The sequence below is a fragment of the Musa acuminata genome, chromosome BXJ2-6, assembly GCF_036884655.1.
Source record: "Musa acuminata AAA Group cultivar baxijiao chromosome BXJ2-6, Cavendish_Baxijiao_AAA, whole genome shotgun sequence".
NCBI classification, from domain to species: domain Eukaryota; kingdom Viridiplantae; phylum Streptophyta; class Magnoliopsida; order Zingiberales; family Musaceae; genus Musa; species Musa acuminata.
In genome coordinates this window covers 30,020,620-30,047,458 of record NC_088343.1, presented here as the reverse complement: position 1 = coordinate 30,047,458, position 26,839 = coordinate 30,020,620, and the positions used below count along the sequence as shown (strand labels likewise).

General features: G+C 41.0%; 1 protein-coding gene across 1 annotated transcript; it reads right to left on the bottom strand.

Moving 5' to 3' along the window:
* Positions 1–1,323: 1,323 nt before the first annotated feature.
* LOC135615241 (L-galactono-1,4-lactone dehydrogenase 2, mitochondrial-like) lies at positions 1,324–20,577 on the bottom strand. The gene is made up of 6 exons (XM_065113470.1): positions 19,824–20,577; positions 11,066–11,316; positions 10,781–10,963; positions 10,171–10,573; positions 9,699–9,839; positions 1,324–1,736 (listed from the first exon to the last, which is right to left on the bottom strand). The coding sequence occupies exons 1-6, from the start codon at positions 20,445–20,447 to the stop codon at positions 1,566–1,568; spliced, it is 1,773 nt and encodes a 590-aa protein (XP_064969542.1). The 5' UTR covers positions 20,448–20,577; the 3' UTR covers positions 1,324–1,565.
* Between the last annotated feature and the right edge of the window lie 6,262 nt (positions 20,578–26,839).

Sequence of the window (26,839 nt, the reverse complement as noted above, 5' to 3'; positions counted from 1 at the left end):
AAGCACTTTGCAAAGTACCATAAAACTTGCGTAGTAGACATTAGTACTGCAAAAGGCTTAAAACAAGCACAACACCATGGTAATGTTTGTCAACTTTGGATTATCAATTTCCTTCCTTCATTCAGCTCTTTAAACAAGAATTTTTTATTTCTTGACCATGTCAGGAACAACCTTTTACTGCTTCTAGCTTCCACAAATTCTGCTCTTACAACAATTGATACCAGAAAGTGACATGTCAGCTTGGTTTATAAAGCATCCTATACATGTTATTGGTTGCTTTTTAGTCATCACTATCACCGACCAGAAATACTAATTTAATTTCGATAGAAAACCAAATCCAATATGTGGATAACAAGCATAAAATTTAACTCTTGCCATTATTCTAGCACAAGCCAGGAAACTAGTTTTTGTGATTGTCATACACTGATGTCACAATGCCCATTCAGAAGTCTAGGCTTCTGATAGAACATTACACTCATACCTAAGGTCTTATCCAATGGCACATCTTATGCACTGGGCCACCCTTTTACAAGCAACTTTAACAGTGCAATAAACTGTCTCCTGCCTATTGAACCTTTAGTGAATCGACGGCCCAAAAATCACTATTTAGGTAAGAAAATAGACCTTAACTATCTAGGGGTGAAAAAAAAAATTATCGATCAAGAGGCATTCTGCTAAAATTTTTGAAACTAATAATGCTTATAGAGAAATTTTCTAAGGTACGAGCTTTTTTTTCTTAATTTACCAAATATAACTATGACAAGATTAGAAAGTATATCACAATCGGATAGCTTTATTAGAAAAATGAGACAATTGAATTTGTGGACAAGAATCAAATAATTATGAAAACGATTGACAACAAGGTCCTAGTTTTGAATTGGGCCATTCCCTACTTATCCTTTTTGCCAAACAAACAAATTACATATTTTAAATCTATCACAATCCATTTACGGCTGAGATCTGAGCAAAAAAAGCAACGAAAACTTATGATGACAGAAAATATCTGACAGTATCCATTCTTTGGATGTTGCTAATTTCCATAACATTGCCAGCCATTATTTGAGATGAAAAGTAGCCCCGTTCTCGTCGGGTCCCTGCACCATATAACGTGTTCATCACTACCAGAATTTATCCAGGAGAACATGGCATGAGCACATGACAGCTTGCAGAACTCCAGTCTAGTCAATTTGAAATAGAAGGAAAATTAGTTTTTATGTTTATGCAATCAGATAATTCTTGAAGCTAGTCTTATTTCTATGGTAAGTAGGAAGTACTACACTTGGGAGTAAATAAAATTACACAGAACAAATACAACATCTCATGTTGAACTGAGAAACAACCACTTCTTATTTCCAAGAGAAATGTGAGAAATTCTTTGGCAATTGCAATGGCCAACCCAGATATATTGACAAGATGAAAGGCATGGAACAAAATCTTGCCTCCGATGCAATTATTAAACCATAAGAGCAGCAGATTATTCGTCTCTCTCGACAGATTCCAGTTATCTTAGCATATAATTGTAGTCCAGAAAAGCAAAGCAACAGACACAAGCCAATCCAGTTCAACTAACATGAGACTCGAGCAGTCTCCTTCCATGGGAAAAGCTTCTCTAGCACTGCATTTGAAAGAATCCTATTAGGATCCAATTCCCCGCGTACTTTGTTATAGGTGTCAACAGGAAAACGCTTCCTTAATCTTTCTTGGAGTGCAGCAAGCTCTTCCTTGTCCTTTGGAACCTGCGGAGAGACACCACAAGTTCTGAAATTAATGAAACTTTGAGTAATTGACATAATTCCAAGATTGCATCAAGAAACACTTATTTGCATTTTTGAGTCCTGTACCTTCAAAATGTATAGAATATATCTAAAGAAATATAAATTTCAGCATGAAAGTGAAACATCTATCTTTTATATGCTCCTCCGCAAGTATTATATTAAGCATCCTTACTGTACACAAAGACATCCAAGTATCACACCAACACCAAAAATTACTGAATTTAAACGGTTCACTTGATATTATTTCTCTCTCGCTCTCTCTCTCTCTCTCTCTCTCTCTCTCTCTCTTTTGAAATGGCTCCATTTTTGGAGGGGAAGAAAAAGGTGGTCAGGAAAGAAGTAGGTCCCATCACTTCTTCCTCATGGTATCTGATGAAAGAAAATTACCTTCCATCTGCTTCTCTCATCTGTTGAAACAAAAGAAGATAAATTAACTTTCTCCTGATTTCTATTCTCTCCTCCCCACTACCCTCCATCTAAACATGTCGTTGAAGAAACACATAAGATAAACCATCAATTCTACTACTATAAAACTATTCCTTGATAAATAAATGATGACAATTTTCTTATCTTCTCAAAAGTGATCATAATCTATTGGCAATATAAAACAAAAGGTAACTATAGCATGTGAAGCACACAAAAAAACCCTAGAAGGCTTGTTTCCTAAATAAAGTCATCCAGTTTTAAAAGACTTATTTGCACACCCGAATTGTACTTCACGCATGCATATAGCTAATACAAGAAGTTACATTACAAAGACCTACAAAAGCACTAAATACGACATGGTCCAACCCAACCTGGACATGCCAAGACCTCTATAAAGGGCTAGCTTGACTGCTGATCAGAGATACTTGGAAAAAACACCTGGACTGGGTACAAACTACAAGGCTTATTACTCATTGAGGAACTTAGTCAAGGGCATTCATCACTTGGCCTCTCTCCAACTTGCCTCAACCAGTGATTTAAAAAGCGCTAGGCACCATAGTCCCAAAACGCCCGAGGCACTAGGCGCTCACCCAAGCAAAGCGAAATGCTCTGAAATTTTAAAATATAAAAATTATATAATACAATTGATATATAGAGATTAACAATGCTAAAATCTAAATAGGGACTATTATATGATAACAGTAGTTAACAATCTACTGTTAACAGTATTTAATCTACTGTTAACAGTAATTAGAGGGGAGAAAAGAGTCACCAACGATAGAAAGTGAGGAAGGAGAGGGCGGCGATGACGGAGAAACTTTTAGACAATGGTGGCGGCGACAGAGGAAGCTACGAACGACAGTAGCAGCAAGGAAGGAAGCTTCGGACGACAACAGTGATGAAGGAAGCTACAGACGACTGCAGTAACGACAGAGAAAGCTTCAAACGACTATGGCAATATGTTAGGACTCTAGCTAGGAGAGTCCTAATTGAAAGGGGCATTCATGTAAAACCTACCTAGCCGACCCTTATTAAAGAGGTGAAGAGGCCGGCTAAGGATAGGATTAGTTTGGAGGTTGCTTCTTAGAGAAGCATTAGGAGTTGGTTAGAATTAGGAGTCTTGAGTAGGAGTCCTATTAAGAGTATTGAGTAGGAGTCTTGAATAGGAGTCCTATTAGGAGTTGGGTTTAGAAGACCTATAAATAGTCATGTATTCATCCTCTTTTGATAAGAAATAGATGAATCTTTTTAGCAGCCTTTAAGCAGCAACTTGGAGGAAGGAACCCCTATGGAGTTCCAAGGAGGTCGATCCCCTAAAAAGATCAACCCCAAGCTTAGAATCCGCAAGGGTTCTAACACTTGGTATCAGAGCAGCGTTCTTGGCGTCTCGCTGCCCTTCCACAACCATCCATCAGCCCTCCACAGCTGCCCAAAGCAATTCCCACAATTGCTTAAAAGATCATCGTCGAATTCCATCGTGAATTACAACAACCGATTTCCCTTTGGTTTTATCAAAAAATTCTCAATATAAACCATTGACCTTTTACATCCAAACTGCTACACTTTAGATGTAAAAATCTACTGCAGTACCTTTCCATGATCCTCAATTTTTCCGAACCTTCCACCACCCCATGCTATTAACCCGTCAACAGAAAAAAGACAGAGACATCTCTGATCTACAAGCATATTCTATGACTTCTCAAGATTCAATTGATGCCAAATTTGAAGCATTGGAATCTCGGATTGAATCGCGACTTGAATCACGCTTGGAGGATAAATTGCACACATTGTTTGCATATTCAAAATTGGACAACCACAGAGTCCAACCAAATTTCTGCGATGAGAGAGTTCAAAGAGACCTCTAGAGAAGGAAGGATAGCCCTCGGACATGCTTCAGCCACGCATGAGGGTGGACTTTCCGCGATGGGAAGTAGACCCGGCGGAGTGGATTTCGTACGACGAATGTTACTTTCGCTACTACCGAACGTCGGATGATGCTATGGTGGAAATTGCTATCATCCACCTTGAAGGAGATACTATTCAATGGTACAATTGGCTGGAATACAATCATGGGGCTCCGACGTGGAATCAATTTAAGAACACACTACTGAATCGTTTCGGACCTACGGAGTATGAAAATATCGATGGGCAACTCGCAAAGATTCGACAAACCTCTACGATTCAAGAGTACCAAACCAGGTTTGAGAAGCTATCCTACCTTGCTTGTGATTGGACTGACCGTCAATTATTAGGTACATTCATCGAAGGACTCAAGCCAGAGATAAAAGGGGAGGTTAAAGCGCGACAGCCCAGTACCATGACAGCTGCGATTTCTTTCGCCCGAATACAAAAAGAACGGCTCAAGCAAGATGCTCGGAGGTTGAGAACCTCTCCTAGGCTCGTAACATATAAACCTCCTTCTGCTCCCAACCATTCTTCACTGCCAAGAAAATTGAGAAGGGAAGAACTACGTGACCGATCAGCAAAGGGTCTTTGTTGGCATTGCGACGAGCCGTGGAACCGCGATCATCGCTGCAAAAGGGACCGCCTCCTACTGATTGAACCTCTTGAAGACATGGAGGAGGAGGTCCAGGAGCATGAGGAAGAGGTCGCGGATGAAGAACAACAGCCGATTGATATTACAATGCATGCCCTTGCTGGTTGCGTGAACCCGCAAACGATGAAAGTGGGAGGACTTCTGAAGCAACAACCTATCACCGTTCTTATTGACACCGGGAGCACTAATAATTTTATGAACAGCATGGTTGCTGTCCGGATGGCCTTACCTATCGAGAATTGCAGCAGGTTTGACGTTAAGGTCGTCGACGGACGAATTTTAAAGTGTGATTATAGGTGCCCGTAGGTGAAACTGTTGCTGCGAGACTAAGAGATAATTGCATATTTCTTCCTCCTCCCTCTTGATGTTTATAAGGCTGTGCTCGGCATCGAATGGCTGACGGCATTAGGTGATATTTCCTGGAACTTTATAAAACTAATTATGAAATTTTACAATAAGAGGAAACCGATGATACTGCACGAGAAACGTGGGGGCGACGTAACGACGATTTGCACACAACGAATGAAGAAGGTTTTGCACAAAGCATGCAGCGGTTTTTTGGTACAACTTGAGCAGCAAACTAAGGGAGAGCCAACAGAATTTGAAGATCCAAACCTACTTCCTTTGCTTGCTGAACTTTTAGATATATTTGACGAACCGCGCAACCTACCTCCTACCCGTCGGCATGATCATTGTATACCGATTCTTCCGGGCAAACCTCCAGCAAATACTCGACCATATCGGTATCCACATCTCCAGAAGGATGAAATAGAAAGGATTGTAAAAGAGATGCTCAAAATAGGAGTTATTCGGCCAAGTTGCAGCCCCTACTCTTTACCAGTGCTCCTCGTATGAAAGGATGAAACATGACGAATGTGCGTTGATTACCGAGCTCTCAACGGCATAACCGTCAAGGACACATACCCTATTCTAGTAGTAGATGAATTGCTTGATGAATTAAAGGGAGCACGGGTCTTCACAAAGCTGGACCTTCAATCTGGGTATCATCAAATACGAGTGTACGAAGAAGATATACCGAAAATCGCCTTTCGAACACACAACGGCCAATACGAGTGCACGGGTCTCACCAATGCTCCCTCCACCTTCCAGAGTCTTATGAATGATATTTTCCGAAATTATCTTTGTAAATTTATGTTGGTTTTCTTCGATGATATCCTTATTTACAGCCCTTTTCTTGAAAGTCATTTTCAGCACTTACGACTTGTTTTGACAATTTTTCGAGAACATGTTTTTTTTGTCAAAAAATCGAAATGCAGCTTTCTTCAACAGAAAGTGGAATATCTTGGGCATATCATATCAGAGGAAGGTGTGCCGGTAGACCCCTCCAAAATTAAAGCAATGTAGAACTAGCCGACCTCGAGGAACATAAAATAGCTACGTGGCTTTCTCGGTTTAACAAGCTACTACCACAAGTTCGTGAAAAACTATAGAAAGATCAATGCACCCCTTACTTCCTTGCTGAAGAAAGATGCTTTCCAATGGTCAGACAAAGTCACCACCGCCTTCGACGAACTTAAAGCCGCAATGAGGACGACGCACATACTAGTGCTACCCGACTTCGGCAAGACTTTTGTTATTGAAGTCGACTCCTCCGGAGTCGAAATTGGTGTTGTACTAATGCAAGATGGCCACCCCCTCCCTTATACCAATAAGGCATTATCTCCTTCCCATCTCAGAATAACTATTTACGACAAGGAGATGCTCGTGATTGTGCATGCGGTGACCAAATGAAGACCGTACTTGATTAGGCAACGCTTTCAAATCAAGACCGACCATAAAAGCCTAAAATATTTCTTGGAACAAAAGATATCTTCCCCCGAGTAGCAAAAATTGGTAACAAAGCTTCTTGGATATGATTATGAAATAACTTACAAAAAAGGAAAAGAGAATGTTGCTGCAGATGCGCTTTCACGGCTACACAAGCAAGCTGAATTTTCGGTCGTTTCACTTCCGACCAGTGACTTCTTTGAGGATATTAAGAGGAAATGGCGGGAAGATCCGGAGACCAGTAAGATCATAAAAAAAATTGGAGGAAACACGAAGCTACGTGGCTCATTACAGTTGGGAATCAAAAGAATTGCACTATAAGGGACGCATTGTGCTTATGCCAAATTCTACTTGCATAAAAACCATCCTTCAAGAGATACATTCCACACCTGTGGCCGGGCACTCCAGGTTCCTTAAAACCTATAAGAGAATTAAACAAAATTTTTATTGGGTAGGGATGAAAAATATTATTGTTAAATTTGTGGCACAATGTAATATATGTCAACGACATAAAGGCGAGATAGTGGCAAGTCCCAAAAAGCTGCAACCTTTACCCATCCCGAACTCAATATGGACTGATATATCAATGGATTTCATCAAAGGGCTTCCCTCATCACAAGGAAAAAGTAAAATTTTTGTCGTGGTGGATCGTCTTACAAATTATGCTCATTTTTGCGCTATTCGTAATCCCTACACTGCTTGTAGTATTGCTTAAATCTTTATGGAGAATATTATAAAATTGCATGGGATGTCGAGATCTATTGTAAGTGGTCGTGATAGGGTCTTCACGAGCAGATTTTAGACAGAATTATTCCAGATGCAGGGCACTAAATTAAAAATGAGTACGGCATATCACCCACAAACCAACGGCCAGACTAAAGTAGTAAACAGGTGCTTGGAGACATACCTCAGATGCTTCACCAATGACCGACCAAAAGAGTGGACAAAGTGGCTTCCCTGGGCCAAGTGGCGGTATAATACAACTTATCATTCATCCATAAAATGGTACTCCCTATAAGGCTATGTATGGCCGACCTCCCCTTGTGATCCCAAAATATGTGTTGGGCACCTCTAAAGTAGAATAAGTAGACAGGGAACTACAGGACAGAGACAAAATGCTGAAGTTGCTAAAAGATAATCTCATTGCAGCTCAAGCAAGGATAAAACAGTAATATAATCAACACAAAGGCAAAAGATAATTTTTAGTAGGAGATTGGGTGTTCCTACGACTCCAGTCATACAAGCAAACATCAATCCAGACCAGAGCATCTATGAAGCTTTCACCTCGGTTCAATGGACACTACCAAATTTTGGAGCGCATCGGAGCGGTAGCATATAGATTAGACTTACCCGCCAGCTCCCGAATCCTTCCAGTCTTCCATGTGTCATGTTTAAAGCTTAAGCTGGGACAAAAAGAGACAGCACAAAACCATCTACCAAATATGACTACCAAAGGAGAACTCTAGACCTAGCCGAGTGTCATTATTGATCGACGGATCGTGACTCGACGACGACAACCCACTACTGAAGTGCTAATATAGTGGGCGAACCTACTAACAGAAGATGCCACTGGGGAGAAATATAACGCCTTGAAGATCAAATTCCCAGAATTCATGGATCGTCAGCCTCGAGGACAAGGCTGATTTGAAGAGGGCGGGTATGTTAGAACTCTAGCTAGGAGAGTCCTAATTGAAAGGGGCATTCATGTAAAACCTACCTAGCCGACCCCTATTAAAGAGGTGAAGGGGCCGGCTAAGGATAGGATTAGTTTAGAGGTTGCTTCTTAGAGAAGCATTAGAAGTTGGTTAGAAGTAGGAGTCTTGAGTAGGAGTCCTATTAGGAGTCTTGAGTAGGAGTCCTAATTGAGTAGGAGTCCTGAGTATGAGTCTTGAGTATGAGTCCTATTAGGAGTTGGGGTTTAGAAGCCCTATAAATAGTCATGTATTCATCCTCTTTTGATAAGAAATAGATAAATCTTTTTAGTAGCCTTTGGGCACCAACTTGAAGGAAGGAACCCCTATAGAGTTCCAAGGAAGCCGATCCCCTAAAGAGATCAACCCCAAGCTTAGAATCCGTAAGGGTTCTATCACAGTGGTGACAACAAAAGCTGCAGACAACAGCGTCGTGGGCAAGGGAAGCTTTAGATGTGTCCATCAATAGAGGACGTTGCAGTCTTCTCCCTTAATAGTGGAAGGAGCTACACACGGAAGCAACGACGACGGAGAGAACTACACATGAAAGCTACACCTTCAAACTCTTCCATCGATGACAAAGAAAGCATCGGTCTTGTGCGTCGACGACAGAGGCAGTGGCAAAGGAAGCATTGGTCCTATACATCGGCAACGGAGGTAGAGGCTACACTAGAGTTGCTCAGGGTCGCGCGAAGCAGGGGGGGGAGGGGGAGAGGCGACGTGCAGGGGGTAGATTTTGCAAATAAAGTAACTTTATGTAGCTTAGTTGGTTCAATCGAACCAACTAGCTACTATTCAATCGAACTGTAGGTGCTAGGGTTGCATGGTTTCAATTGGGCGCTGGACGGAGGCACCCAATGCTCAGGTTCAAGCGAGTGCCCAAGCGGCGCTTCATTGAAGCATATCGCCTGGCAAATCTATGAGGCGCTCGAGCCTCGCCTCGCCTCACCCGAGCGCCTAAGCGAGCACTTGAGCACCTATTTAAACCATTGGCCCCATCCTATCTTATCAGGAGTAGAAGTTTCCATGGGCTAACAAGCACATCTCGTTTAGCGCACATAACCGACTTTCACTAATGGAAGGTTAGCGCTCCACTAAATTATCTGCTCAAACGACATGCCAACACCACCTACACGCCCTCATAGCCCCTATATGACCAGTGATGGTCGTCCACAAGATAGGACCTCAGGCTAAATAAAACTATGGACTCCAACTACCTGCCTAGGTACACAACTGACACCCAGAAACTTCCCAACATTCCAAAGATATAATCCTGTCATATTTATAAATGGGAAAATTAAGCACTAGAACAAAACAATAATGAGACATTCTATCACTTTTTAATACCTCAATCTTAGCCCAATGTTCATAAGCAGAATATTCATCCCTCGTTCTAGTTTTTTTCAAATGTATTTGTAGTTGAACAAAAGAGTCAAATGATATACTATAACTGATTGATACCTCAATCTTTGCCCAGTGTTCATAAGCAGAATATTCATCCCACAGTCTAGTTTGTGTCAAATATCTGTAATGGAAAAACTCCTCTGTTATATCCTTCCTTTGGCGAGCATCTATTGTAGGCAGGTACATGATGATGCCAACCTAAGAAAACAAAGGACAAGGATACAATAAGTGAGCACAGGAGACTTTTTTTCCAATTACAAAAAAAAAAACTATTTCTAGTGCTTTATTGTGTCACATATAACAACTGTATAGTAAGCTTATGTTGTAAGAAAACTTTCAACGAAGATTTGCAATTGGCAGAAGGAAAATATACTAAAGCAAAGACCAATATTTGAGGACTAAAATGTAAGAGGTTTGATGTTAATTAGAGGAACTGCAGATTAAAATTTCTCTAAAAATGTAGCCAAAAATTGACTACACATAAATTGTGCTCTTATTGAAGAATTGAAAATGGCAAATTTTGTCTTACCCATGAAAATATATCATCTTCTTCTGAGCTTGAGGCTGGGCTCATGAGGCTCTTGCTGCAAGCAGTCCAACGCTGCTCAATTGGAGCAGGTGCTGGTATATCCTCCTGCTCTATGAGCTGCTTTAATTCTTCTATGTAGTCCAAATCCTTCATGTTAGGCATTTTAAGGGTCCCTGCTGGGAAACAGGTTTCAGACACCCATTGCTGCCCACCACAATCAAAACCCAGTATTTCATCACTCCATCCTACACGATATCCTTCAGACTTCTTCCAGTACTCAGCTTCTGCTTGGTTGACTTTCATGACATGATCTTTATTAAGAGGATCAAGGGCAAGAAGTTTATCTCTCAATTCTGTGAAAGATAGTTGATTTATATCTTGTTCATCATTACCAACATCAGTTCTGCAACCATTTACAACTTGAAATCAATGTCTTTGCAGATAGGGCCAGCACAAAAGACTCAGAAAACTACGGGCAATGTAATCAAGAAAGCCTGTGTAATTGTTGCAAAAAGGCCTGAGTGCTCCAAGGATCACTTGTTTACAAGCTTAAGTGATGAGATCAAAGTAATTATCACGATAGAGTAAGCTGCCTGGGCAATATGTTCACCTGTACTTCCTGAGTGAATCACAGTAGAGATCACGGATGTGTTTCAATGCTTCATCCTTCCCATATTTTGGTTTAAACTTTGGATTTTTCCACTTAGACAGAGGATTGCACCGCACCACTACAACCGCATCTGTATACGGAATCCATAAATATTTTATATGCTTGTTCTCAGCTAGCCACTTCCTGAATAATAACATATAAAATAGATAAACAAGAAGGACCAAAACAATAACTAGGATAATATTACTTGCGAATAGTTAAACAGCCACTTAGTGATGATATTACTTGTGATTTTTCCTGATCTCACTGGCATTAGAAACAAATGTGTGTTCTACAAGCTCGTGTCTATCTACACATTGAATGGTGACTTCTGCAACGACTCCAAGGCCGCCTAGACCACAGCGAGCTAGAAAGAACAGTTCGGGATTTCTCTCTTTTGAGACCACAATTGTTCCCTTCATGGGGGTCACCAACTTCATGCTGATAACCTGCTCATCAATGGGCGGCAACCATGCGCCAGTACCATGAGCTCCAACCTGGAGATAAGACAACTCCAGTCTAAGAGACCTTGTGATGACTCAAGCAGATCAGATAGAAGATTGATTTGATATCAATCCAACATGAAGAAATAAATGTAGCACAAAGCTCTCAGGCTGACAGATGTATTGCAAATAAAGCAAACTCAAGAATATGATAATCCAGAAAGCAATAAACACCCAAGAAAAGGTAAAAAAAGAAGAGAGAAGAGGCTGAAAAGATCTAAGTAGAAAATGTTTAACGACCATTCTGGTCAGATAATTTGATATTTGATGAGTTATTATCTGAGCTTGATGGCTTCAATTAATTTGCAGACCAACCTATTCTATTGTTGCTTAAAAACTGATAGTGAAACCATAAATGTGTGTTCATTGACGCAGTCCACCATCCATTATTTTACCTAAATTTTCATGATGTACTATGAACTTTTCATGATCAGGTCTCTTGTGGTTATAATATATTCAAAACATATGCCAATAAGATTCTGCCAATTATAACTCAGTACAAAATTTACTAGGAACCTAACACTGCTGTTGAGTGTATTAGTTTTAATCAAACTCCACTGAGCAGAAAACAGTCAATATGGACCCCACTGGCTAATGGACCTGTCATAAGTGAAGTTGACAAAGACTGGCTGATTAAAGATGTGACTGATCAGGTGTGCAATTAAAGGTGATAAGGATCTAGATTGTGATGGCTACACCTCCAAGCTTCTTCAAATAGCCTGAAGCATGCTTCGTAGCAATGTCTTTGGACATTATGTGCAGCCTACTATAAACTAATGGTGAAGAGGATCATAACATAGGCACCAAGCATCACTTGTTTCATCTACAATTATCATTGAATGTATGTGTTATGCAAAAGTTTACATAGAGCGAACTTCTGCAACCCATGTCACTCAATTGACCATCACTTCATCTCTAAAAAATCCATCTAGCCAAGAAAGATCAGATGGCAAAGCCACACAGAAGCACATTCTATCCTCCAAATTTTGGAATAAATAACAGATAGCATTGTCATCTTGGAGTCCTTGCACTAATCCTGCACCACATTAGTATAGAAAAGAGGCCATCAGTGGATGACATGTATCACATGATATGCACTACAAAGGAGAAGATATGTTAAATGCTTGACAGGGCTTTCTTGTTTGCTTTGTCTCTTTTAGTGTATGAATGGGCTTCAAACTATCCACATCTAATCTACTTGTATTTATAGCCCTTGGTACTATCCTTTCATTACCGCTACTGTCCTAGTAGTGGTACGCGTCAGCTGCATATTATAAATTATCTTTCTTTAAATATATACTCCTCTCACCCTTTTGCAAAAAGGATACATTAAATACAAATTGAGGCAATATAAATCTGAGTCATATATCAACTCAGCAGACATCTATTTCAAGAGGCTTTTGGCACATTTAACAAGAAAATTATCCAATTTATTACTAAAATTACTAAAAGTTGGCTCTCTTCATATCAATCAAATAAGTTCATATTAATGTGATTGTTTAAGTACCCTTTGTCATCGTATGTTGACCACAATTTTGGAGAATCCATATTGAACTTAAGGAAAGTAACACCGAAGTGTCACGGACTTAGCTGGTTTTGCCTAAGTCGTGCGGCACCCTTGTGTGTCCGTCCGCAAAGGTCAACCTCCCCGAAGCCTCCCATTGTCCCTTAGGACCAACAAAAGAGAGAACGGGTTAGAGAGAACGCCTCAATCGGGATCCACAAGCAAACATCTCCGAAAAACACTTCATAGACAATGCAAATTACAAACAGACTTTACAAGCTCTGAACAGTGGCACAACAAAGGGTAAATGGTCCATTACAGACCGAAAATCTCTCGCACGTGTCCACATGACACAACCTTTATTTACAAGCCTAAAGAGGCCACCAACCCAACTAAAATGGGACTATTAAGCCTTCGGCCGCCCCTCTACATGCTATACAAGGCATGAACATGCCAAAAGACACGGACATACATAAGCATTACATCAAACATCTTGTTTAGAAGTTTGTCCGTGACATTCTCCCCCACTTATTCCTTCGACGTCCTCGTTGAAGCCTTTGTCGACACTGCAACTCCTCGCCTTTGCTGAGTCTTCAATCTTCTGCTCCAGCTGCAATGCGCCTCTTGGCTCCTAGCTGCTCTCCGCTGCTATTTTTGAGTAGTCGAACCTTTGATCCGCCATGCTGCTTCAACTCACCAATGACTCTGACTCTGGTGTGGGGTTGGCTGAGTTGTGTTGATCCTTGTTGATTCCTGCGGATCCCCCAGATGAAGGAAAAGACCATCCTTACTGCGCCAGTCTCTCAAATTCCTTATGCTGCTTGAACTGGGTGGATGCTTGTTGGAGCTTTAACGAGCATCGTCTCGTAAACTTTTGAAGTTTTGGGTCCTTCCTCCACAAAATTTGCTCATTGACTCTTCTTTCACTTAGTTGTCACATCCAAGTAGGTTCGCATCACTTCCGCTTTCGATTGGCATTTCGTTGGGAAATGAAGCGGACAATCTACTCTCAGTAGCACTGATCACCGTTGGTGAGGATTTGACAACTATTGTCTTCCATTATCTTCGAAGAGTCTTTGAACTTGTGTAGAGCTCCTCTGCTGGATAGATAAGAGAATTAGGGTACTCGATTTCGCCCATTCTCTTAAGAGTTGAGAAGGCAAAGGTTACTTGACTTCGCCCGCCTCCTCGAGGTTGTACTTCATGCATCGAGCTGGTTACTAGCCTTCGCCTGCTCTTTGCTCACACTTCTGAAGCACTTGAAGTGTTTGCACTCCTTGCGTTGAGTTAGTTACTGAGATTCACCTTCTCAATGCCATCGAACTTCTGGAATGCAGGAAGTTTTCACCCCAACTTGGAGTAATTCTCTCATAGGTTTGGTCGCCTCTGGGATTGTACCGTCTTCTCCATCAACCCTGCCGCCTACTCCACTGAGTAGCAAAGGTATAGCACCGCGTACTGCCTGCTTCGTTCCTTGGTTATGCACTCTTGCATGACCCGAAGTCCTTCACTTTCGGCTATCTTGATGAGAAGCTCATTGACACCGGTCTTACGAAGTTCCTCGGCCTCTGCCCTTCAGCCTTGTCTCGGTACTTGGAGATTGCCTCTGCATGCTCCACCTCCTCGGCCCCTTTCACGACCAAGCGCTCTCCTCCATGACAGCAAGGGATCAATGACTTTCACGGAAGTCCCGACTCTACGGTACCATGGCGCTGCCATGCCCATGGCACTACTATCCGTCGCCTCGCATCTGCATCCCTTTTCTTCACAATCAGTAGATATGCCTCTATGGCACTCCTCCGAGTCCACCTCCATTCTAACTGATGCTTGATTTTGGGTAGCTAAGTCCCTCTGGACTCGTCGTCGCTTCCTCGCCCCTTTCGACCCCCTGCTTCAACACCTCTGTGTTCTCCAAGCAGTCCGTTTGTCGATGGAAAGACAGACTGCAACTCCCATGCATGGCCTCTGCCATCACGTTGTAGGCTTTGCACCGATTCTGTTCTCCTTAGCTTCCTTGGTAGCAACATTCGCTTACTCGACCTTGTCCTCTGACTTATTGGGCTCCCTTAAGCGAATATGAGCTCTGGAGCAGTCCAACTCTCCAACTGCTTCGATCATACCTCTGTATGATCTAGTCCCTCCCATGGAACTCACTGGTACTTGCATTCGAACTTTTCCCTTGGTGGAACACAGCCCCCATATGCTGATGACCAAGGCTTTCATCCGATGCAAAATTCGATGCACGCACGGAAGACCCGCCTCTGCGGTACCATGGCCTTCACTCCTTGAATCCATAGCCCTTCTTGTCGTCGTGTTGTTCACCGAAGTGGAGCTTCCAGTAGCTCCCGATCATACCTCCGTATGATCTAGTCCCTCCCGGGACTATATCGTGTGTATCGTATTGCCACGAACTGTTCCACCACGATCCGCTGCACCATGTCGCCTCCTGGTGACATCTCCATTGCATTCTGATCCTTGTGAAATAAACTCGAATTGTGAACCCTCCATGTGTGGCCTCTGCCAATACATCGCAGGGTCTCCTCCACCTTCGATTTTGCTCGCTCCTTTGGCAATCGACCTTCATCCACCCACTCTTGGGTCACACCTAGATGAAGCACCCCTCTAGGACAGTCCGTCGCCTAGTAGCTCCCGAAGTCCACGGACTTCACTGTAATTTATACACCATTGTCTGGATCCTGGGCCTCTGCCCCTACCAGCACAATCTCCGCTGCGCACTGCTTCCTTCAAGGCAACTTGAATGGCAACACTGTGGCATATTCTTCGAGAGTACCCGCCTCTGCGTCCTCTTGCCCCGTGCTAAGGCTTTCTGAACCCAACTTCGCCTCCGCAAATTGAGTCGCCTTAGTTCCTCCATCAAATGCTCCTCCGAGATAAGGTGCATGTGCCCAGAAGCTCCCTTCGTCTTTGGCACCATGCAAGATGAGTCCGCTCCGTTAGAATGAAGGACCCATGGAACAACATGATCCTGCTCTTGCCTCTGCAAGAGTTCATGTCCTTGACCTCTGTCTAAGGAAAGCACTATGCCTCTCCTCCATGTTCCAACTTCTATGCTGGCTCCCTTCATGCGGCTTGGGTACTTCGCCAAGTTACACCTAAGTTGCTCCGCTCCTCGTTTTTACATTGAGTCGATGGTGGCCCTCGTGCCCACCATTCCACGGGTCAGCCCTCCCTTGAGTCCGATCTCCACATCGACTCCAAGTGTGCCTTCATTTAAGTTGCTTTGGGTCGCTCCCCCACTTGATCTCGCAATGCATCCACCAAAGCATTCTCTCAATCGAGATCATGCGACGACTCCTCGCCGCTTGCTCAGTCCATCGAGCTTCGTGGAGTTGTTGTTTGTTGAGGTACTCCTCCTCAACATATGAGGTCCGTCCCACATGATTCTCCCTCTGGAGAGCCGGGACTTATCCCTCCTGGATAACTATCCCGTTGGAGCAACATCTCTCTTCGTTTCAGAGACCACCATCCCCTTGGACTACTCCGATCTGCTGAACAAACTGTGCATTGTTCTGCCTCCTGCAAACGCACTTGCTAGATTGCGACTCCCCGTCAATACAGTCCCCGCTGCACCCCTCAAGGCCTAGCAACATGCTGAACTCGTTGCACACTTCAGCCTCCTACGGACGTATCCTTCACATGCCGAAGAGAAAGTTTCAATGCTCCATGGCACCGAGTTTCGGTCGCCTTGGGATGGCCACGAACATTCCATCGTCCGCATACAAGCCCATGCATGAGTACCAAATTCTTCGAGTTAGCAATTCCCCTCACCTCTGTGAGCTTTGCAGAACTCTTTTGGTCGTTGAGCAACTCATTCCACCTTGGATGGTCTCATCCTTTACCAAGCGCCTCGCTTGTCTTGAGCACCATCAAGTATAGTTGTCAACGTTGAGCCGTAGCTCAAACTCAGCCATCCCAACCTTTGTGCGCTCCACATTCTTCCAAGCTTGCCTGTTCTCGTGGTGCCTCTTGCGCGAAGGGTTGGCCATTCCTCTGAATGCCAATGTCAGATGCCCGCTCCTCCGAGCGACTCCTTTTCCCTACATCTCCATGCCCGTTTTCCCCCAAACGGTCGCGCGTGTGCTGACTGCCCTCAACGCAGCCCCGCTAAGTCCCCCACGTTTGCATGCTAAGTGTTTCTATTAGTGCTTGTCCCGCTCTGATACCATCTGTCATGGACTTAGCTAGTTTTGCCTAAGTCGTGCGGCACCCTTGCGTGTCCGTCCGCAAAGGTCAGCCTCCCGGAAGCCTCCCATTATCCCTTAGGACCAACAAAAGAGAGAACGGGTTAGAGAGAACGCCTCAATCGGGATCCACAAGCAAACATCTCCGAAAAACACTTCATAGACAATGCAAATTACAAACAGACTTTACAAGCTCTGAACAGTGGCACAACAAAGGGTAAAATGGTCCATTACAGACCGAAAATCTCTCGCACGTGTCCACATGACACAACCTTTAATTACAAACCTAAAGAGGCCACCAACCCAACTAAAATGGGACTATTAAGCCTTCGGCCGCCCCTCTACATGCTGTACAAGGCATGAACATGCCAAAAGACACAGACATACATAAGCATTACATCAAACATCTTGTTTAGAAGTTTGTCCGTGACAGAAGGTCAACCATTTTATCTAGCGATCACAAGTGTGACTGGTTGACATTTGCCTTGATGCACATAAAAGTCCACAATTAACTTTCTTATAGGCAATTGGAGAAAATTGTTTATCTTCATCATAGCATGCCTGTCAAGCTATGTTGCATAAACTTGGTAAGGAACAAAGGAGCCCAAGACAAATCCATCTATTCTAACGTTTTATAATGATGACTCAAACTCAATGACAGGTTGGAATGTGCAACAGAAAGCTTAGGTGATCCACTTTTGGATACAAGAGGAGATCCATCATATGCTAATCATTTTATTTTAGAGGTAATCGAGGAGGATTGACTGGGTACCAGGAGGCTTAATATGAGGAAGAGCGGCATCAGATATCAATATAAGGTTGGTCTATAAGCAGTCAATCCTCCATAGACCATGGTAGAGCACGTTAGAGTCGATTGTCCAGCTTTCAGGGCAGAAAAAAGATTGCTCATCACAATTGGTTGACCTTTGGATGCAATCGATGAGCAACAAGTACAATTAAATGAGGAGATGCCTTTTCCCTCAAATTCCGCACTTCATGAGATTCACAAAGGTGTCAAGATATCATGTGTTGGTATGCCCCAATGTTGAGATCATACCAGGTCAAGACCATGCCAGTTCGCCCAGGAACGGATATGAATCTTAAACCAAGATTTTGAGCCTTGGTCCATTGAAACTAAGAGGGATCAAATCTGGCTTTAACTTGTTGCTCTTCTACCATTATGTTCTATGCTCTTATTTGCTATAAAGTTTTAGCCAGAAAGTGGCAAACTTCCATTACAATTTTATGTGCTTTTTCAATTAAATAACATCTTATTTTTGCTCAGGGATTAAATTAACTTTTTAGTGATAGCTTATAATTCCAAGCCTCATTGCTGTGAGATAATGCAAATATACAAAAAAAAACTCAATAACAAGGACAACCATAAAGAAAACCACTTATGAAAGGGCTTGTTTAGATAGTTAAGAATTCAATAAACATGACGTGTGCATAAGAATCTAAATGTTAAATTCAACAACTATTATTACTAGAAAAAAGAAAACAACTAATAGAACATATAATTTATCATGTGCATACAGAGAAAGGTCATTGAAAGATATATTAGTAAATGATCTAGGAATTGCTATATCCATAGTAGAAGTAACTGGTTGCTAATCTCTAATAAGGAGACTCAAGAATGAACCAATAAGATATTGGATAAAATAGGGTATTATGAAGTTGTGAAGAGGATAATATTATAAACATGGCATTGTCACCTAGCATCATCGAAATAGCACACAAGTCAGTAATCCAGGAAGCATGTTTTAACTGCAATAAAAAGAACATAAGCAAAGAAAAATAAAAAAAGAAGCAAAATATGACAGATAAGCCTGGGACATCTCAATTTGACAATAGAACATTCATTTAGATAGTTGGTGGGTTCATTCATTTGTTATACATAAAGTCCTATGTAAAAAAAGAGTTAAATGGTACTAAATAAAGCATAGTTATGAGACACGAACCAAAATAAAGAATAAGAACAATAAATAATCAAATTAGGCATCACTGAGTACAACAACAACCAGTAATGAAGAGGCTAGAATTTACATCTAAGAAGATTTTATGTATGAAGATATGCAAACTGACATAAAAAATAGACTACCAATTAAAAGTTACCAGGAAATTATAGGCAAGCCCATAGTTACTTCTTTCTTCTCTACTTCTCTCCTCTTCTCTTTGTTTCTCTTCTTCTTCTTGTTTATTCGTTACTTTATACTCTCCTCCTGTCCTCATGTTCTCTATTCCTTTTCACTTCTCTTCTCTTCTATTTTGTCTTCTCCTCTTCTTTTATTCTTTTTTTTTTAACAGTATAATTGGAGAGGGCAGTGGAATCCAAATCATTCTCCCTCCCTCCACGTCTCTTCCCCAATAGATGTGGCATTCAAGAAATTCTGACCTTTCTCTTCAATTGTCATTGTCCAGAATGACCCTCAAATGATGGGTCTCGTATACATTCAATAAAAAGTTACTTTCTTGCAAGATGTGCAAACTTATATAACCAAGTAAGATTGAAAAATGAAATCTAGACTATCAACCAGCTTTTTTCGACACTCAAAAAGAGTCGCAAAAAATCCCTTCGAGAAATAACCTCACTCCATATGCATGAATCTCCTAAAGTAATCATCAAAAAAGACAATGTAGGATAAACCTAAACAACTATATTAGATTGTTTGAATAAGTAACTATTTTACCTGACCTTGAAACAAATTAATCCTAGCAGCAGTCTAATTCTTTTTCTATCTTCAAGTGGAATATATGCAGCTTAAAGTGAAGGAACAATATCTATGCAGACGGACCTGTAAGATTCCTCCGATCTGCTGTTCCCTGATGGACGCGAAGTTCTGGAGGGTAAGGCCATGCTCCTTGAGTGCATCCACGAGTTGCGATACCCTAATCCCAGCCTGAACCGTCACCCGCTTCGCCTCGCGGTCCACCTCAAGCACCTTGTCCATGAGAGCCAGGTTCACCATGCCGGACTTGGCGAGGCCAAGCCCATTGGGAGAGAGCCCGGAGCCGACGGGACGGATCCGGCGGCGGTTCTGTTGGGCGTCTCGAACAGCGGCCTCAAGGTCCGCGAGGGTCTCCGGCTGGAGGAAGACTCGGGTGTGTACTTCGTGGGTGCCACTCCAGTTGGAAACCGTGTGGAGGTCGTCGGAAAGAGGGGCGTAGCGGAAGATCTGGGCCTTCTTGTGCTTGGCATCCGCCGAGAAGGGGAAGGAATAGTAGGTGGCGGCGCCGCACCCGACGAGGAGGACAAAGTAGCCGGCATACTTTCGGAGTTCGGCGTCGGAGTCGGCGGAGGAGGAGAGGGGGCGGAGGAGGTGAGAAGTAGGGCTAGGGATGGGGTTTAGGGTTGTAGGGGGATAGCGGGGAAGGAAGGGAGAAAAGCGGAGCGCCACGCGGGCGGTGCGCCGAAACATCCCGGCGCCTGCAGCAGTGCAGTGAGATCCAAACGAACTTCTTCCGAAACTTTTTGGAGCCGTTTACAGTTTTGGGTGGAATATAATGGAATGTCGTCTCTCCTGACGCTTCGACGAACGATAGACGAAAACCTTTTCAAGATTTATTCGATCTGGATTCGAGTGAAGTGTTATTGGTGTTAGTACGTACACGTTCAACTGTTTCATGTCTTACAAATTACAAAAAAAATTTCAAGATTTTTATTATAATTATTCAAATTTTAATATAAATTTTTATTATAATTTTGATTATATTATAATAATCTAATTTAACTATTTCAAGCTATGCATGATAAACTACAGAAATTCTTCAAAAAATTTTAATATAATAAACTAAATTTTAATATAAAAATTTATTATAACTTTGATTATATTACAATAATCCAAATTAACTGTTTTAAGCGATGTCTTGTAAATTACAATATTTCTTCGAGGGTTTTTATTATAATGATCTAAGTTTTAACATAAAATTTTATTATAATTTTGATTATATTAAAATGATCCAAGTTCAACTATTTCAAGTCATACATGATAAATTACAGGATTTTTTTGAAAGTTTTTATTATAATAATTCAAGTTTTAATATAAAATTTTATTATCATTTTAATTATATTATAATGATCCAAGTTTAACTTTTCAAGTTAGGCTTTACAAATTACGAATTTTCTTCGAATGTATTTATTATAATGAGCAAAGTTTTAAAATAAAATATTATTATACTTTTGATTACATTATAATGATCCAAGTTCAATTGTTTCAAACCATGTCTTACAAATTACGGGATTTCTTCCAAAGATTTTATTATAATAATCCATTTAAAATATAATTTAAATTATATTATAATGATAGAATTTCAACTGTTTCATGCTCGACAAATTACAAGATTTCTTTGACGGTTTTTATTATAATCATCAAATTTTTAATATAAAAATTTATTATAATTTTGATTATATTATAATGATTCAAGTTCAACTATTTCAAGCCATTCCTTACAAATTACAAGATTTTTTCAAAGATTTTTTGAAAGCACTAATTTGTAGAGGATTCTGGCACAACATTACATGCACAACCGAAGAATAGAAAATAAAAATCCTTATATTTCTCATAAATTATATTCGTCATCGTGTCAAAATTAGTACGTAAAATCTGTAAAATTGAAAACTGAGTATATAATATTGAATCTTGGATTTTGATGATGAAATCAATTGATAACTTATTTGATCTAATCTATATGTTGAGAAAAGTATGCATGATTAACTATGATAGGCGTAAAACATAAAGCAAATGTTGTGTCAGAGTCAAGATCGAGATCTCATTGGGAGTTCAAGAGTTCTTCCGTTCTTCGGAAGTCTGAATGTTCATCGAAAGTTCCACCGGAATTAACCGAGAAGTCCAAGAGATTGCCAAAGAAGCTCGTCGAAACTCGTTAAGAAGATTGTTGTGAAGTCCGGGAGCTTACCGAAAGTCCGTCGGAACATTGTTGAGAGATCGTCGGAAGTTCACTAGAAGAACGATTGACATACAGGAACAAGAATGTCTTAATTATCGTAGTTAGACCTTAAGTTGAGTTAGGATTTGGAGATAATCTCACTAAGGCCCTTAATAGGGTTGAAGTGGGCCAGTTGAGTAGCCTATTCAGTACCTGAAATCACGACCGATGGTGGCATCGCTTGGGACTCAGTCTCCCAAGTTCTTTGGGCGGTGGTACCGCTAGCAGTTATTACTTACCAGCGGTGGTACTACTTATCAGGCGATGGTACCACTAGAGCTCAATCTTTGAGAGCTTTGTCAAGCGGTAGTATCGCCTAGTGTTAGAGAGTCAAGCGATAGTACCGTCTAGTGTTAGAGAGTCAAGCAATAGTACCACCCAATAATGATGGTGGTACCGTTAGTACTACGAAATCTGGGGAAGTGACACTTTTTGGCTCCAATTCTGAAGCCATTAGGGTCTAAAATACCCCACCCTTTTCTATATAAAAGGGTAACAAAGTGCAATCAAAAGTGTGAAAAAATCACCTAAGAAAGAGGAGTGAGACTTGTAAGGGTTATCTCCTAAACCCGTGAAAAAGAGAAAGCACTGTAAAGAGGTGGTTGGTCTTCACCTATTGAAGGAGGACCATTAATGGACGCTAGTGACCTCGATGGAGGAGGAATCGAAAGTGGATATAGGCCACAACGACCGAACCACTATAAATTCCGGTGTGTTCTTTCCTTACTGTAAATTCTCTTTACTACATTCAACTTTACTACATTACAAACTGCCCAACCTTCTCCTCCCTACTTATTCAAAGTGAAACAAATGATTTGAGTCGAAACCGATTTTTATCGAAACGAAATATTTTTCGGAATCGACGTAATTTTTCCTCTGCACTAATTTACCCTCCCCTCTTAGTGTCGCTCTTGATCCTAACAATTAGTATTAGAACAAGGTCACTCTAGTTTGGTTTAAAACCTAAGAGAGATGACATTTATCAATAATCAAGAGGGTCATTCAATTACAAGTCCTCCCATGTTCAATGGGACGGATTACACATATTGGAAGACTAGAATGAGGATCTTTCTAATTTCAATGGATTTTGAGTTATGAAATCTTGTGGAAAATAGCTTTCAAAAGTCTTCTCTTCCAATGAGTAATTAGAATAAGTTGAAGAAGAAAACTTTCACTTTAAATGCCAAGGCTATGAATGTCTTAATTTACGCTTTAGATAAAAACAAGTTCAATCGAGTGTCTATTTGTGAAATGGCCTTTGATAGTTGACACACACTCGAAATCACTCATAAAGGCACTAGTAGAGTAAAGGCAATTGTTTCGGATGAAACCAAGCGAGACTATTGTCGACATGTACACCCGTTTTATAGATGTTGCCAATAGTTTAAAAGCTCTTGGCAAATATTTTTCGAACTTTGAACTTGTTAATAAAATTTTGAGATCACTTCCAAAAAGTTGGGACCCTAAAGTAACGGTCATTCAAGAGGCCGAGGATTTAAATAACTTTCCTCTCGAAAAACTTATCGGGTCACTAATGACCTATGAGATGACTTTTAATGCTCATGAAGAGCTTGAGAACAACCTTCCAAATAACATGAAGGATATGATACTAAGAACTCAAGAAGACCATTTGAAAGAAAATTCAAGTGATGAGGACTATAATGATGACTGATACTCTTAACAAGAAAGTTAAAAAAATTCATAAAAAGGAATAAATTTAAAAATGACACTAAAAATAAATTTGAACCCAAGAAAAAATAAGTTATATGCTACGAATGCAAAAGGCCGGGACATTTCAAAAGTGAATGTCCCCAAGTAAAGAAGAAGCAACCAAAGAAGAAGAAGGCTCTTAAAGCAATTTGGGACAATTCAAGTGCATTTGAAGAAAAGGAGCTAACCAACACAAAGCAAGTTGCTCACTATGCACTAATGGCTATCAGAGATGAGGTAAGCAGTTCATTAGATACAAATTTATCTTTCAATGAGCTTTTAAGTGTTCTTTATGATTTATTTAATGAATATAAATTAATTAGTAAAAAATATAAACCATTAAAAAAGGAGTATGCTTCTCTTGTTAGTGATTTTGATAAATTAAAAGTTGAGCACAATGATAGTTTAGCTCCTTATACAAAATGTGATGAATTAGAAATGCTTAAAAAGAAAAAACTTACTACTCAAAGAAACCTTAGAAAAGTTTGAGGTTGGTAGCAAATCCTTAAACATGATCCTTGCCAATAAGACTCACGTTTATGGAATAGGCGGAATTAGATTTGTGAGTAGCTCTCGCCAAAATCCAACCACCTTTGTTAAAGGCTCTACCTTGCATGTTTCACCCCAAAACAAATGTAACTTTTATTACAAATTTGGATATGTTTCGTATAAATATCCATTTAAGAGACATAGTCCATATAAATTGATTTGGATTCCTAAAGGAACCTCAAATGACTCAAATGCAACATGATAAATTATGTAGATTGATTTTTGAGGTGCCCAAGGTCAAATAAGTACCTAAAAATCATCTTTTTTTGTAGAATTATCTATCATAATAAGCTAAGAGCAAGAATGATAGTTTGATAGTAGATGCTCAAGGCTTATGACTAGAGATCCAAAATAACTCATAAAGCTCTCTAGCCAAAATAACAAAGAAAAGATCATTATAATTAAAACTATCAATTACAAAATGATACTTATATTCCATAAGATCATGTTTGATGACTTGATGATGCAATGATTATTTGAAATCTTATATGATAAACACTTGATCTTGATCTCTCAATATTTGAAACTTGAGAATTCTTATGCATGAGTTTCTTTCTCACAATTTTTGGATTTCTAGATTTCTCGGCATTTGAAAATTGAGTCTTTATTTGCTATTATTTCTTCTCATTGCAAAAAGGGAAATCTGATTCATGCAATATTGGTATAATTGGTCTTTTATGAATTAATAATTTTAATAAAAGTTCTTCCTCCCAATTACGAAAATTGAACTTCATTTTGACTTGATACAATATTTACGTGAATAAGCATTCGCACCACAAAATGACTAATGTCTTGCTTAAAAGAGTAGGTAAGAATTCTTGCCTATTGAGAAGCAATGATGCTAGATGAAGAAAAATAATAAGTTAAGGAAAACAGTGCACCGGCGGTGGCACCGTCGGATTGGCAGTAACACCGCTAGTAGGCACTGGTTGTAGGCAGTGGCATCGCCGGTAACTCTGTTCTATAAAAAGGCTTTTAGGACCGGTGGTAGAACCGATCACAGGCCCTCCTACATCTCTTTCCCATACCTCTAAACCCCTCTCCACCCCTTATTCTCCTTGCTCCTCCTCTGGAAACTCAAGGAAACCCTTCTCTTCTTCAAATCAAAGGATCAATCTCAACTTTTCAAGAAGATCACTACAAGGGTAATTCTCAAACATTTTCTCTCAATTCATTAATAGATCTTGCCTCTTATATATAGTTCTTGTTAGGATCAAGAGTCGGCACTAAGAGAGGGGGTGAATTAGTGCAGCGATAAAATAACGTCGGTTTAAAAACTTTCGTACGATAAAAACTGATTTCGACGAAAATCGATTTCGGAAGCTTAATAACTTGGAAGTGTATGGAAGTATAGTGACTAAGTAAAGTAGTTTGCAGTATTATAAATTATAATATCCCTCACTTTTGAAAATTATTAATAAAGATTTATTTATAAATCGGAGGACCTATATGTAAATATAGAAATTTTAAGGACTAAACTGTTAAGTTACAAAAAAAAAGAAAACCAAAAATTTCGGTTTTATCCCACCGCCTCCCACGCTCTCTCTGTTTCTTCGCGGTGGGGCGTGGGGAGAAGAAGAAGAGAAGTAGAGGGAGAAGAGAAGAAGAGGGAAAAGAAGAGAGGAAGAAGAGGGAGAAGAGAAGAAAAGAAGAAGAAGAAGAGAGGGAAGAGGGAGAGGAAAGAGAGAGAGCTGCAGTAGCTAGGGCTGCAGCACCTCTGTTTCGTGTAGGAGGAAACAGAGGAGTTCATGTGTGGGGTGTCGGGGAGGAGAAGGGAAGAAGAGGAGAAGAAGAGAAGCAGAGGAAGAGAAGAAGAAGAAGAAGAAGAAGAAGAAGAAGAAAAGAGGAGGTGGCTGTGGCAAGGGTTGTAGCGAGGAGCTGTGGGGCGTTGGGGAGGAGAAAGGAAGAAGAGGAGAAGAAGAAAAGAAGAAGAGGGAAAAGAAGAGAGGAGGAAGAAGAGGGAGAAGAGAAGAATAGAAGAAGAAAAAAAGAAGAGAGGGAAGTGGGAGAGGAGCGAGAGGTGGCAGCAGCTAGGGCTGCAGCACCTCTGTTTCCTGCAGGCGGAAACAGAGGAAACGAGGTGTGGGGGCGTTAGGGAGGAGAAGAAGAAGAAGATGAAAAAGAAGAAGAGAAAGAGAAAAAAAAAGAAGGATGGCTGCGGCATGGGCTGCAGTGAGAAGGTGTGGGGTGTCAAGTAGGAGAAGGGAAGAAGAGGAGAAGAAGAAGGAGAAGAAGGAGAAGAAGAAGGAGAGGAAGAGAAGAAGTAGAAGTGGGTGAAGAGGCGACACCTCTGTTTCCTGCAGGAGGAAACAGAGGAAAGGAGGTGCTGTTCATCAGGGAGAAGAAGGGGAGGAAGGAGAAGAAGAGAAGAAGAAGAAAGGAAGGAGAAGGCAGAGGAGAAGGGAAAGAAGTAGCAGCGGCTGCGGTTGTGGCAGCTGCAGCTATGGCAGGGAAAGAGGGAGAGGATGGACGAAGGGAAGGAGAGGAAGAAGAGAAGGGGAAGAAGGGGCTACAGTTGCGGCGATGGCAGCTGTAGTTGGAAGAGAAGAAGGAGAGGAAGGTGAGCAGGGGAGGAAGAAGAGGCTACGGCCGTGGCTGAGGCTGC

Excerpts from the sequence above, each read along its gene's own strand:
- LOC135615241 (XM_065113470.1), bottom strand. The coding sequence starts at position 20,447 with ATGTTTCGGCGCACCGCCCGCGTGGCGCTCCGCTTTTCTCCCTTCCTT. Across the intron at positions 11,317-19,823 it reads AGATCGGAGGAATCTTACAG|GTTGGAGCTCATGGTACTGG; the intron begins GTCCGTCTGCAT and ends TCTTATCTCCAG. Across the intron at positions 10,964-11,065 it reads GAGATCAGGAAAAATCACAA|GAAGTGGCTAGCTGAGAACA; the intron begins GTAATATCATCA and ends GTTATTATTCAG.